Source organism: Clarias gariepinus, chromosome 6 (genome assembly GCF_024256425.1).
Source record: "Clarias gariepinus isolate MV-2021 ecotype Netherlands chromosome 6, CGAR_prim_01v2, whole genome shotgun sequence".
Lineage (NCBI taxonomy): Eukaryota > Metazoa > Chordata > Actinopteri > Siluriformes > Clariidae > Clarias > Clarias gariepinus.
In genome coordinates, this window is record NC_071105.1 from 2,889,994 (window position 1) to 2,903,715 (window position 13,722).

The 13,722-nt window shown below is 40.3% G+C and overlaps 1 protein-coding gene across 1 annotated transcript; it reads left to right on the forward strand.

Annotated features, from left to right (window-relative positions):
• The first annotated feature begins 387 nt into the window (after nucleotides 1-387).
• chst7 (carbohydrate (N-acetylglucosamine 6-O) sulfotransferase 7) lies at nucleotides 388-11,544 on the forward strand. The gene is made up of 2 exons (XM_053498534.1): nucleotides 388-1,734; nucleotides 9,362-11,544. The coding sequence occupies exons 1-2, from the start codon at nucleotides 456-458 to the stop codon at nucleotides 9,367-9,369; spliced, it is 1,287 nt and encodes a 428-aa protein (XP_053354509.1). The 5' UTR covers nucleotides 388-455; the 3' UTR covers nucleotides 9,370-11,544.
• Nucleotides 11,545-13,722: the final 2,178 nt, after the last annotated feature.

Here is a 13,722-nt window from a genome sequence, read left to right on the forward strand (position 1 = left end):
TTATTTCTCTATTTTCTCTATTTTAGCCTATCTTACTGTGTATGGCCGTGTATGTAACAAATATCATTTGAATTTGAAACTTGAAAAAGAAAAAAAAAAACATTTTAATGGATACAAAGTATCAAAGTGGTATAAAGAAGAAGGGGACTTAAATGAGTTGAAATAGATGAAAGGAAAAAGGAATAAATACAGTGTATGTACAGTACAGGAGTATACTGTATGTCTGGACACAATGTAACTGTTACTGCAGTGTTTCTTTTCCACCTGAAGAGGGCGTGGTCTGTGGTGAAGTTGTTGATGGTTTTGATGTGGGCGTGGTTTAAGAGCCTTTTTATTCTCCACGCCCTACATGCCTCCAGATGGTGTTTGTGTAGAGACGGAGAGACAGATTAGACTAGAGGAGAGGAGTGGAGGAGAGAGGAGTGGAGGAGAGTCTGTGCTGCGCCGTCAGGGAGATGAAGCGGCGGCTGCAGAAGAAGTACATCCTCCTGATCCTGGGCTACTCCGTGGTGCTGCTGCTCATCCCCTACGTGTTGGACTACCACGGCGGTTCCGTGCGCCATGGAGCCCGGGAGCAGCAGCGGCAGCAGCAGCAGCAGCAGCAGCGGCGGCAGCAGCCCCGGTGTCCGGACCTGGAGAGCTCCATGGCGCTGTGGAACGCGAGCGCGCCCGCGGCGGAGGAGAGCGCGCGGCCCGCCAACCGCACCCGGACGCACGTCTACCTCCACGCCACCTGGAGGACCGGCTCGTCGTTCCTAGGGGAGCTGTTCAACCAGCACCCGGACGTGTTCTACCTGTACGAGCCGATGTGGAGCATGTGGCAGACGCTGTACCCCGGGGACGCGGGGAGCCTCCAGGGCGCAGTGCGCGACATGATGAACGCGCTGTTCCGCTGCGACTTCTCCGTGCTCAGGCTGTACGCAGGCTCGGCCAACATCAGCACCTCCTTCATCTTCGGCTGGAAGACCAACAAGGTGATCTGCTCGCAGCCCCTGTGCGCGGCCTACAGCAAGCACCAGGTGGGACTCGTCCAAGGGGACGTGTGCGCCAAGTGCGCGCCCAGAGACATCCGGGAGCTGGAGAGGGAGTGCAGGAAATACCCCGTGGTGGTCATCAAGGACGTCCGAGTGCTCGACCTGGGAGTGCTCGTACCGCTGATGAGGGACCCCACGCTCAATCTACAGATCATCCAGCTGTTCCGGGACCCCCGGGCCGTCCACAACTCCAGGCTCAAGTCCAAGCAGGCGCTGGTGCGGGAGAGCATCCAGGTCCTCCGGAGCAAGAAGCAGAGCGACAAGTACAAGCGGCTGCTCTCGCCCGGGAACAGGGTGAACCGCGCCGAGAGCTACGTCTCCGGGGCCATGGAGCTCATCTGCGACTACTGGCTCAGCGACATGCTCCTGGTGAACGGGGCGCCGGCGTGGCTCAAGCGCAACTACCTGCACATCCGCTACGAGGACCTGGTGCTGCATCCCATCGGCGAGCTGCACCGCCTGTACCGCTTCACCAACCTGAACTCGTCTCCGGAGCTGGAGAAGTTCGTCATGAACATGACACGAGGACAGGGCTACTCCTCAGACAAGCCCTTCCTTATCTCTGCCCGGGACGCCAAGGAGGCCATATTCGCCTGGAGGGAGAGGCTGAGCGTGGAGCAGGTGAACCAGGTCGAGGCTTACTGCAGCGAGGTCATGAGGCACCTGGGATACCAGAAGAGGAACCTGGAGCAGAGCTACAGTAAGAGAGCCTCAGTGTTATCAAAGTCACTCTCAAGGTCCAGGGCGACATAGAGAAGGAAGAACACACACACACACACACACACACACACACACTCAGTGTTATCATGCTGGTGTAGGAAACTAATCAACTATACGGTGATGTGATGAATTGTAACGTTTTTGTCGCCACTCTGTCTTAAAGTGTGTATTCTTCTTAAATTATTTATTTAAAGAACAACACATTGTGTGTTTTTTATCCAATTATAGCTACAGTAAACGGATCATTGTTTAATACATAAAGATCGTGGACATCAGCAGATATATGGAGGGGTTTATTCCTTACTAGGGCTGAAGGACTTGATAAAAAAAAAAAAACACATTGCAATTATTTTAAAACCAATAAACGATTTGTAATTATAAAATCCACCGTTTGGTATTCACGCTAACAGGAAATAATGACACAAATCATCTCGTAAGAGGATTTTTTGTTAATTGGGAATTTATTAATGTAAATACTTATTTAAACGTCCCAAAACATAAATTCCCGCAAATGTGTAAATCACTTGTAATAAAGTGCCATCTCTCCACTCGAAACAACTGCGAAGGTCAATATCGTGGCGATTTCGGTTTTTATGCGCTTATCCGTGCATCCCTGTTCCTTACACCTTTAAATCTACAGACGTTAAGCCGTTCTCTAATCCAGCACAAATGAACCTAAAAAATAAGAGCAGGAGGAAAAACCCTCTTAGAGAGAACAAAGACAAAGTAAAGCGGAGAACAAACGAAGAACCGAGGCGTAAAATAAGAAAGCAGATATCCTGTGTCTGTAGGACGCCTGAAGATGATGACGCTTCATCCGCTGCACAACACCGACGATACACATCTTTTAGTGACCGCAAGCGAACGGGTGGTTTACTCAGTGACTCGGAGAAACTGGGTGGAGAAAAAGCACAGGACAAACGTGTAATAAAGAGATCTAATAAGGAGAACAGAACGAACTCAGAAACCAGATCTTCAGCCGTGGAGACATTTTTAATTGTAAGTTCTTTTTTTCTTCACATTACAAAGAATACTGAACGCACAGAGACGCAGGCAGGTCTGTTCTGTCATGCAACCCGGCCTGCTTTTGTCACCAAAACCACATGCGACCAAAATGTTCTGCGGCTTTGCGCAGCCTGTATACACACACACACACACTCACACAAAACGCAGGTCCTTAGTACAGCATGGGAAACTTGTCTTTTTGAATAGACTTTTGTGTGTATTGTAGTGACTGACAATTTGAGACAGGATTTATTATTTTTTTTTGTTGGAAAAATCGAAACACAAAATGCAAAAGCAGGCATAACTTTGTTCTGTTGGTAGATTAAGATGAAGAAAGGGAACAGATCTGTCTCGTTTAATACATTATACAATACATACATTGTACTGTAAGTCATGATCAGAGAGATGGCTCAAATCAACTTTAACTTTTAATTATTATCGTTGTTGTAAATGCACAGAAAAAAAGTTAAAAGTAGTCCAGTGTGAATGCAAATGAATGCAATAAAAGTTTAACGGCTTTGAAGCAGAGGCTGAGGAAGAGCAAAGAGGCCCGGCTGTGTGTCTGATTTACATCTGTATACAACTGCAGTTAGAAACAGACGAGCCATTACTCAGCTGTGAAATGTGGCAGAGTGACGTGACAGCTGTCACAGCTGGCAAGGTTTCAGAGGTGACAGAATAAAAGCTGTGAACTGGTAAAGAGTCAGCGGGAAAGCTTTCGGGGTGAACCGCTTTCTTCTCACATACCCCCCCCCCCCCCCTATCCCCAGTCGCTATAGAAACAGCTCATTCATAAGGATGTGGTGTCACTCACTCTCACTCATTCTCTACAGCGTTTATCCTGTACGGGGTCACCGGGAGGTCCTGAGGGGGATACCAGGAGGCTTGCCCTGGACTGGGCGCCAATCCAACACACACTCGCACACATACATACTCATACACTATGGGGACTCTGGAAACACAGATTAGCCTAATCTGCATGACTGTGGGAGGAAACTGGAGTCTGTCACAAAATACATGCTCGCAGGCACTGAGGCGGGAATCGAACCCACGTCCGTAGAGGTGCGAGGCCACTGTGCTGCTTCATGTGATATAAACATGATTCCAGATGTTTTAATGAAAAAAAAATTATAATTCCCAATACAGTTCAGTTGAGGCTACCAAACAAAATCTATACTGAATAAACTAGATTTTAACAAACTTTCTGCATCTGATGTTGGAAATAAATGCAGATTTTTCATTATTTGAGTTTTTTAAATTCGTAGACAAGCTGTACAAACACAACCTGCTCCAGGCATCCAGGTGTTCTGAGTACCGGTACTAGAAAGTACCGGGACACTCTTATGTCATTAAAATCCTTCCGTGTTTGCATTAGAGTGAATCACAGCATCACTTTAACCTTTGACTTTAAAAACCAGGAAACTGTCAAGCTTGTGTTGTGTTTTATTTTGATTTATTTTGAAAAAAAACAAGGTTTACCTTCTGAGTCCTGTTTGTGCTGAAATGAAGAGCTGGATATTGTCACGCACAAACCGTAACCATAACAACGCTTGTAACAAGTCAGACTAGGTTACTTTATACTAGACATGTTGTCCAGGATCTCCATAGCTATCCCAGGTTAATCCAGGAATAAGGTTCAGTACTGTTTTCCCAGACTGTGATGGATCTGAGCGAGGGACACATTTACTTTCTAAAAACTGCATACGGTAGTTATTGGAAAGTGCTTGACTGCATTTGTTGCACAAGCAGTTATTATGTTTAGGGGGCAATTATTTTTTCCACATAGAGCCAGATACATTCTGATCAGCTGCACGCCGTACCTCGCGATGAGGGTGTTATCTGAAGCCAGACGACAGTGTTGTTGTCGGCTCCTTACGCTGGTATGTTCGCGCAGGAGCAGCTCGACTCCTAACCACAGTATCTGGGTGTGTGTCCGACTGTAAGTCAATGCAGTTTGTTTTCATTGTAGCTTCAAAGTAAGAAACTCCTGAGGGTTGTGTTGTGTGAAGCTTAACATGAAAAAAATAACTAGCAGCTGATTTGATATTATTGATGTTCACTTCTGTTTGACGCATTAAACCTGCGCATTTAAAATAATAATAATAATCACTTATTTTTGGTGTTAGTGCAGTTTTTCAATAAACCTATCATGTAATAAAGGTGAAACACAACATCATGGTTTTGTATATATAGTTTTATATATATATAGTTTGTTAGGAAAGCTATTTATTGTAAAACATATAGGATGTAAATATCCCAATCCAATGTTTTCGTCATATCACCCAACCCCAGCGTCCCATCACGCACCATCAGAACTCACATATTCTCATATTTTTTCGCATGCGTTCTGTTCTAATCACTCAAAAGGAAAACATTTCTTTTAAACTTAATTTACAAAGTACTCGACGTCACTCTGATCTTTTTAGAGCTTTTTTAAATCCCCCAGCGTGACAAGAAACAGGAACCTCCTGCAGGATTACACATTACACAGAGTTTCGATCACCGGCTCTGAAAGCAGACTTAATGCGCTCTGTATTTATAGAGTTAAAAAAAAACAAGAAATAGAATAAAAGTTTCTTTGAAGTGGTTTTAAGTTTTACATCATTAAATCTATTGCATTTTTCTGACCACAAAAAAAGAAGCTTGTTGTGTAACATTCCCTTTTAATGCATCGCGTTCCTCCCTGTGTTTTGTGTAAAAGCAGCCTGTTGGCAATCAACAACACTGTTTGAAGTTCGAGGTGTTTCAGAGCGACGCTTTAACCTGACTCACGTTTCTAAAAGAGGAAGGTTTGATTGGAAATGAGGACATTGTGACGCTCACAGAAAATGATCATTGTTGTTATTTCTTTGTTTCTTTAAAGCCAGGAATAATAACAGTGACTGGAAAGCAAGCTGCGATCCTCATTAACATTTTCCTGTTTGGTACAGAGGATCTGAGAGAAGGATGTAGTCAGGTGTCCAAACTTAACGATGTCTGTGCGCCAAAAAAACGCTCCTATATCTTTTTTTTTTATGTACTACAAAAAAGTCACTTTATCTTATAGTACCCTATATACAAACATTCAAGTTATGAACTTGATACGAAATGTTTAGTTAAAATCACATGTCCGGTGCACATTATGACGGCATGCAGCGTGCATCTCAGGATGTCCTGAAGCAAGCCTAAAAGCAGCAGTGATAAAGCTGGTACAGCCAAGAAAGCAATAAACAATAACGATGGAGGGAAGATTTCAAATAATTGAGAGAATGAAGAGAGGTGGCAAGATGGTAAACATTGCTCATTATTTTAACATGAATCATTGAATCTTCGGCACGCAATCGCTGACAATGTTTGTTGGACTTATGAACAAATTGGACTTATGAACAAGCTCTCGGAAAGGAACTCGTTCGCATGTAGGAGACATAGCGTAAATACATTGGAAATAACTTAAGCAAAGGTGTCACTGTCGACTTTCCCCTCCAGGGTCTGGGTTCAAGTCCCGCCTCGGGTCTGTGTGTGCTGCGTTTGTCCTCCCCGTGCTTGGTGGGTTTCCTCAGGGGTTTCCTTCCAAAGTCACGCAGATTAGGCTAAACGGTATGTCCAAATTGCCTATAGTGTGATGAGTGTGTGAGATGGTGTGTGCACGTGTGCGCTGTGATGGCAGTGTAGAGTGTGAGTGAGTGAGTGAGTAAATGAATGGATTTTAGTAAAAATAATTAATTTAACCGACAATTTATAAAATCTAGTGCAGAATTAAGTTTGTTTTGTTTATTGTATTTTAAAATCACAATAAAATTAAATGTGTTCGCTGTACCAAAACGTAGGCGTACATTTTTATGAACTGACGGAGGCTGTTCAAACTGCACATGTCGGTAGAGTAACTCAACATCGTCTTCATCACAAGGAGTTAAGTTTAAGTTCAGTCTGTGTTTGTCACATGTACATTACTCAGCGTGTTAGGAAGTCGGGGTCAGAGCGTGGGGTCAGTCGTTATACGGCGCCCCTGGAGCGGATAGGGTTAACGAAACAACGGTGGCAACTTGGGGCTTGAACTGCTGACCTTCCGATAAGTTTCTCGAAGCCACGACACGCTGAACCACCACTGAACCCAACTCTCGAATCCTGTTTGTAAAATCCCCTTCGTCACAGTTTGTTGATGGTCTCCCACCAGACGTGTGGTTCGTCTTCAAAGCTGGTTTACCGTTTGTACACACTGCCCCTGTCAGGGGTGTCTAAGGCTGGGCAATTTATCGAAGATGAATCCTGACCGACATTCAGGACCTCTAATTGATCTAATCATGTCAATTTCTATAATGAAGAATATAATTTTTTGTGTACTATTTTATCATCTTATAATTTTCCCCTCTCTAGTTATGACGCCGCCCCATGGAAGAGAACTTTTTCATCAGGAAAAAAAATAGTTGATCATATTAACAGTACAAACCTCATCAGTAAACTGTGAGGGCGAAACACTCATTAATCATGATCGTGGGAGACGCGGCTCAGGCGGCTCAGCCTCTCTGGTTGGTAATTTTCAGATCTGAGAATCCAGGGTCGAGATCGTGATTAATCACAGATTATGGCTGATAGATTACATTTTTATTGCTTGACAATAAACTAGTATGCCCAGAAATATATATATTTTTCGAAAGGTTTTCATGATGTACTAACCCCTGGGAAGGTTTTAGGTCCAAGGTACTAGCATGAGAAAATGATAGAAATAAATAAAATAGATTTAAAAATTTAAATATTTCATAAAAAATGAATACATTTTTCAACAGTTTTTAGTTCTGATCATTTTGGATGCATGAGTCAACTCTCACTGACAGCTCACTGTAATGAGCTGAAGTTTCGATTATTATTATTATTATTATTATTATTGTCAATGTCATAAAGACAAAGAAACATACTGTATAATTAAACATATAAAAGAATGCACGTCTTAAAACAAAAGTGCATAACCCAGTATCCTGTTTTTCCGCAGTTCTCCTTTCACTGTGGGTGGGGAAACGTAACAAACACGAAAGAGGACTCTGGCCAAACCATATAATAACAGTTTATGAACCCGAGACTTTGAGGTTGTTTTGTTCCTTTTATTTAAATGATTCTCTCTTTTCTGAGGCTTTAATTTAAGCTGCAGTAAAAGCCATAAGTATAACAGAATGTTTTTTAAAAGCTAGGAAATTCAGCATAAATAAAAAAGAGCAACATGTTCGTAGTACATTTACTGGACTATTATTAGACCTGGACCTTCTTCCTTTAATAGAAAGTTTAGTGACTGGCGACGTGATTAATGCCGGCCCTCTGCACTCGTGTCTTATTTCACGGCAGAGGAAAAACACATAAAGAATTTTCTGTTATAAGCAAAAAATATGAAACTTACAAAGAAAATACACGTAACACAAGGCACATAAGGTCTTAAGATGTAAAAACTAATAAATCCCAGGCGAGCTGGTGAAAAACAGATATAACCCTGTGCAGTACATGTAGCTTTAACTGCCGGTCTTATATGGTTGTTATGACTTGTCAGAATTTGCCTACGCAACAAGTTTAAATAAAATTGTAAAAAGAAGCATTTTGTATGAAATTGGACAAAAAACAAAAATTGTTAATAAGTGTCATTTGTCATATAGGGTTAATGTAGGTATCGTAGCCCTATGAACACTGCTTACAAGTAAATAGTGTTTGCATTGTTTATTAACTGAATAAATCAGCTTGTAATTCAATTTCATGTCTATAGCCTGTTTAACGATGGTCATTGTCTTAAAGCAGCTTCACAAAAATGAAAAAGAAAATTTTAAAAGAAAATGTATGGAAGTGTGTATGTGCGAGAAAAATGTGTCTAGATAATAATGAAATGTCTCTGATGAGCAAGCCAAGGGTGAAGGCGACAGTGGGGACTCTAACTCACCATACAGTACCTATAAAGCTGTGTATTTACACACGACATGACACTTTGACACTTATGACTGTGTAATGTATTTTTATGAACACTACTTGAGATGTCAATAACTCATCATGCTGGAATAGTCATGTTAGATCAAATTTGATCTAAATCTATGCAAGGAGAAAAGATTAAAATAAAATGGGTGTTCGAATTAAAGCATGACTTTTGATTGTGCAGAATAACAGAACACAGTCCTGAGAGTAAACACTGCCTTTATTTCTCTATATAATGCCCTCCTACACTAATGCACGAGTTTCACTAGATAGAAGGGTTTGTCAGTACGCTGGAGCCATGATCGCACCGCCTGCTTCATATCTGAAACACTGGCCTCCCAGGAACTCCTTTAATAGACTGTTGTGTCTCTTTCACAAGTTGGCAACAAGTTATCTGTTGATCAGACGTCCCACTGGAGACTATAGTATAATTTATACATGATCCTTCATTGTACAAGGTGTTTATTAAAATTGAAATGTATATTTTGCTATATTATACTTTATATTGAGCGAAGAGAATATTCTGTGTATGATCCTTTAGACCTCGCTATACTGCGTCCCCCTCTGTTAGTTTGCTCATTCAGATGGTACATGGCGGTGCAGCAGGACCGTCTTGTTGTCTCATTACATGAGCTCATAGGCAATAAATGATAATGTGTGTGTGCGTCTGTGTGTTTTAGAGGCCTAAGCAGAAGAATGAGGACAGTGAGAGAAGAGAACAGGCTGAAGTGAAGCCACAGCGAGGGGCAGATCACCGTCAGTCACTGGTCTGTGGAGGATGGACAGAGGAGGGACAGTTCTAGTCTCAGAGCAGACGCTCCACAGTGACGTCGTCCCGACTCCAGCATCGAGAAGACGGACACCGAACACGACCTGGAGGAGATTTAACACTAAACACGACAGTGAGGCTGAGACGTCTGGAGGATGACCGGGCGCTCCGTGTCTGGAACGTGGGCTACGTTTGATCCTCCAGTTCCAGTTCCCTTCTCTGTTATCAGCTACAGGACATATCCGAGTGTGGGCGTGTGTGCGTGTTTAGCTGGAGATAAAAAAAACTGAAACGCCCCACTTCATCTTTCACATACATGAGGAATTAAAAGTTGGCTAAACGCCATATTTGTTGTGACTCTTCTTGAGTAGAGAGGTTTATAATAAACACTTAATGACGCATTTATACTGCAGGCATTTCAGTATAGTTGGTGCATCCTGAGCGTGGGTGGAGCAAGAGAGCGACAGGTAGCGTCTCTTAGCACAGGTTACACTCCTTTCACACATTTGAATGTTTAGCAACTCTATACCCGAGAGCAAGGTTCATAAGGTTACATGAAAGCTACATAAGGTTTCGTATGTCACGTCACTCTTCCTGATCTCCGACATGGTACGTAGATGTTTATCTGGCTTGTTGCAATTAGCATCAGCTGTCATTAAGATGGTCGATTGCTAAAAGCAGTGTATAACAGTACCATGACACTGGGATCTTATAGACATTCATAACAATCTAGTAAACAGAAATAGGCATGACTTAATAGTGACAGAAAAGATACAGAACTCTGTCAGTGATCAATGATCATAGGTGTTCATGAAGACGTTATAGACAAATATAAAACTTGACTTAAGAATTAGGGGGAATAACCCCAGCCTGGCCATAACATTGTCATGTGCATTTAGAAAAAGTTCAGATATGAAATTCAATGTAGTGAAAAGGCCCTCTGATATGTTCATATGTATTCATAAGACATTATAAGCAAAAATAATATGGTCTGTTTAGTCCAAAAGTGCTCAAATGTGACTCTAAAGAGATTATAAGCATGATATGGGTTAAAAAAAAAAATATATATATATATATATATATATATATATATATATATAAACATGGTCATGTGATTATAAACATAAGTCAAATTCTCCAGTTAATTGGGCTTGAAAAACTACACAGCTGTGTTATTACACTCGGTCGTAGGTTTCCATAGTACAAAACTGAAGGTCAGAGAAAATATACAATAACCCTGTTATTACAAGTGTCATGACGCTCTGGTTACAAGAGTGAAGTCAACTTGACCTTAAATCTCGTAAGCGAAAATAATAACCTTTGCTTAAGGACATAGTTGACTTTCTGTCATGTTATGGTCATATGTATTCATAAAGATGTTATTACAATGATATATCTTCATTTTATAAAGATTAAGATATTATAAGCAGAAATATAAACTTTCGAGTAGAGAAAAACATAGCTTGGTCCTGACGTGGATCTGTGAAGTTATTAAATATTCATAGGTAGAGATATGACGTTTCCTGTTAAAAGCAAAGAGAATGTGTATAGTTGTGTCATGAGAGGGATATAATGGTTCGTAAGCATTCATAAGTGAAAATATGACCTAGCTCTGTCATGACATGGTCAAAGGTGCAAGTAAAGATGTTATAAGCGGAATCAGCGGCATTTAATTCAAAAGCTCTAAAAAGCTCTAAAGTGACATTATCATGCATATTCATAAGAGTGTTATAAGGCAAATTAATTGTTAGCAGTTGAGAAACTACACGTGTTTATTTCGTAGTTGTTGTACAAAATATGTGTGATTGAATTATGTGTCATGATGCCCTAGTAACACACTTTAACACATCTGACACATAAAAGATGAATGAAATGCCTTTATACATGTCTATGTAGGCTCATCAGATGTCCCTGTAGCCTTATGAACACTGCTCTGAAGTATAATGTTTATTAACTGAATTAATGTCCTGACAGTATTATACCGTATGAAAAATTATCATCTCATCATGAACTGACATGAACTAGCTACGTCGAGTCGATGAACTCACACTGAACAAAAAATGTATATATATATTTATGAATACATTTTGTAAATAAAGAGTTTTTTTGTAGTAAACATTGTCTGTTTTTATTCAGTAACAAAGCAGTTCCTTTATATTTGATATATTGCTACTGTAAACCAGCTCATGTCTTTTGAATACATTAGTAGATGGTCTGAAATGTACAATAGTCTTTAATGCATACACACATTTTTTTTTTTTTAAGTCAGACAGGCTTTTTTCACACGTAATAAGGACGAATAAGGATCGACAGTGTCGTCTTGGTATATATAGAACATCACAAACGTTCAACATGACATCCTTGTGTTACTGAGTTTACTGAGTACTGATTTGGACGGAGTTGGAGACATGCAGGACGGCGGGGGATGGGGGCGAGCCGACAGCTATGCGAGAGCGTAAGGAGAAGCCTAGAGGTATGTACAAATCCGCTGGATTACTCTGGACGCCTCGGGGAAAAACAGCTGCAGGAAGTCCGGGAGGTCTCTCTAAGTAAGTCTCTTCAAATCTCTTCACGTCCCAGCTTGGATTCAGATCCGCCCCAGCAATCCAAAGTGCAACTCGCCATGACGACATTTCCAACAAGAGTCAAACACGAAATGTTTCACAGGACGAGGATGTTTTCACAGTTTACTGTCAGGTCTGTGATCGTCCAGCGATAAGGTAAGGTCTCAACGCAGGAGACTTTAATTATAAAAAACTAAACAAAAAATAAACCATATAGAAGCCAAGTTGTTCGGAAAGAAATATTAAAAATACATCATGAATAAAAGGTCAACTCAATGGAGATTTGGCTTCACAGCCTGTAACACCACAGCATCAGCTTGATCCAGGGAGAACTAGGTTTGGTGGCTCAAAAAAAAAAAAAATCTACACAAAAAAAGGTCCTAATAACCAGTTGGAATTCGCTATTGATTTAGGAATGATCACATCATGATCTTTGCCCAAAACAAGGTTTGTAAGGTTTACAGGTCTTGCTCGTTATAAATTTTCCATCTGTTAAGTTTGTCACTTGGAATGCGAGTAGAATGTAAGTAATTCGATTTTAACTAAGATTTTCTTCCACAGAACTAATCATACAGGGAAATAAGAGTTAAATTTATCCTAAATAACCTGCAACTTTAAAAGACACCAACTTTATTTAGCTCAGTGAGGCTGCAGAAGCTTCATATGAGTCTCAGCTGAACTTTGGAATGCATTTTAGCACAGAATGAAAGCTGTGGAATTTGGCACTATTTACTTCCAATGTACTTATATTCTGAATGACAAACTTCTCACACTGTGTGCAGAGCAGGAAGATTTATAATGACCAAGACCTGTAATGTACTTACTGTATATGCACCGCAACTTTAAGACATACAGTATTTGAAAAAACCTGATCTGTCCTCTTAATTCAAATCATTGAGTTTCTGAGATGCCAATGTTAATTTGTACTGGAGTGCAAAATGTGTCTCTCTTAACTTAAAAAAAAAAAAAAAGAAAAAGTTTTTACAGAATACAGAAATGAGCAAACTGTACAACTTGACACTTCATTTACAAAGAAAATATATATAATTCAAGGATGTTATGGAAAAAAGCAAGTGCAATTATCAAAATAAGAGACAACCATTAGAAAAAATAGGTCACAAAAATTCATTTAAACATGTTAAGAGAATATATTTATAACACATGCACAAAAGGAAATGTGTGCGTAGATCTGGGAATACTGGATACTGGAATGGGAATTCATACTGGATGAGATGTTTGCAATTTTTAAGAAAAAACAAAAACATAATTTGAGGATACAAAAACGTTTGCACTTAATCCTTGGATTTGAATTCAGATTCCACACCCACCTGTTGACTTGTTTTACCTGTAATAGCGCTATGGCCTTTTTTTTCTATAGTTACATTTTTTTTTTAATTAAATATCACTGACGTTTTGTCATCAATTCTATATTTACATTTAATCTTCACTGTGATGGTTTTCAGTGTATTCAAAGTTTTTCAAGGTTTTATTTTAAATGTGTTTACTTTGTTCCCTTTTTTATTCCTACTTTCATTTACAATTGTTTGAGATTTTAATTTATTAAATTACTTGGCTATTTTTTGGCTTTTGTTGGTTATATAAACTAGAATGCCAGCCAAAATATCTACTAAACATAAAGAACTAAATATCTGATTTCAAAATTTACTATCAAAACAAAATAATTAAACTTTAAGTTTCATGAATTAAG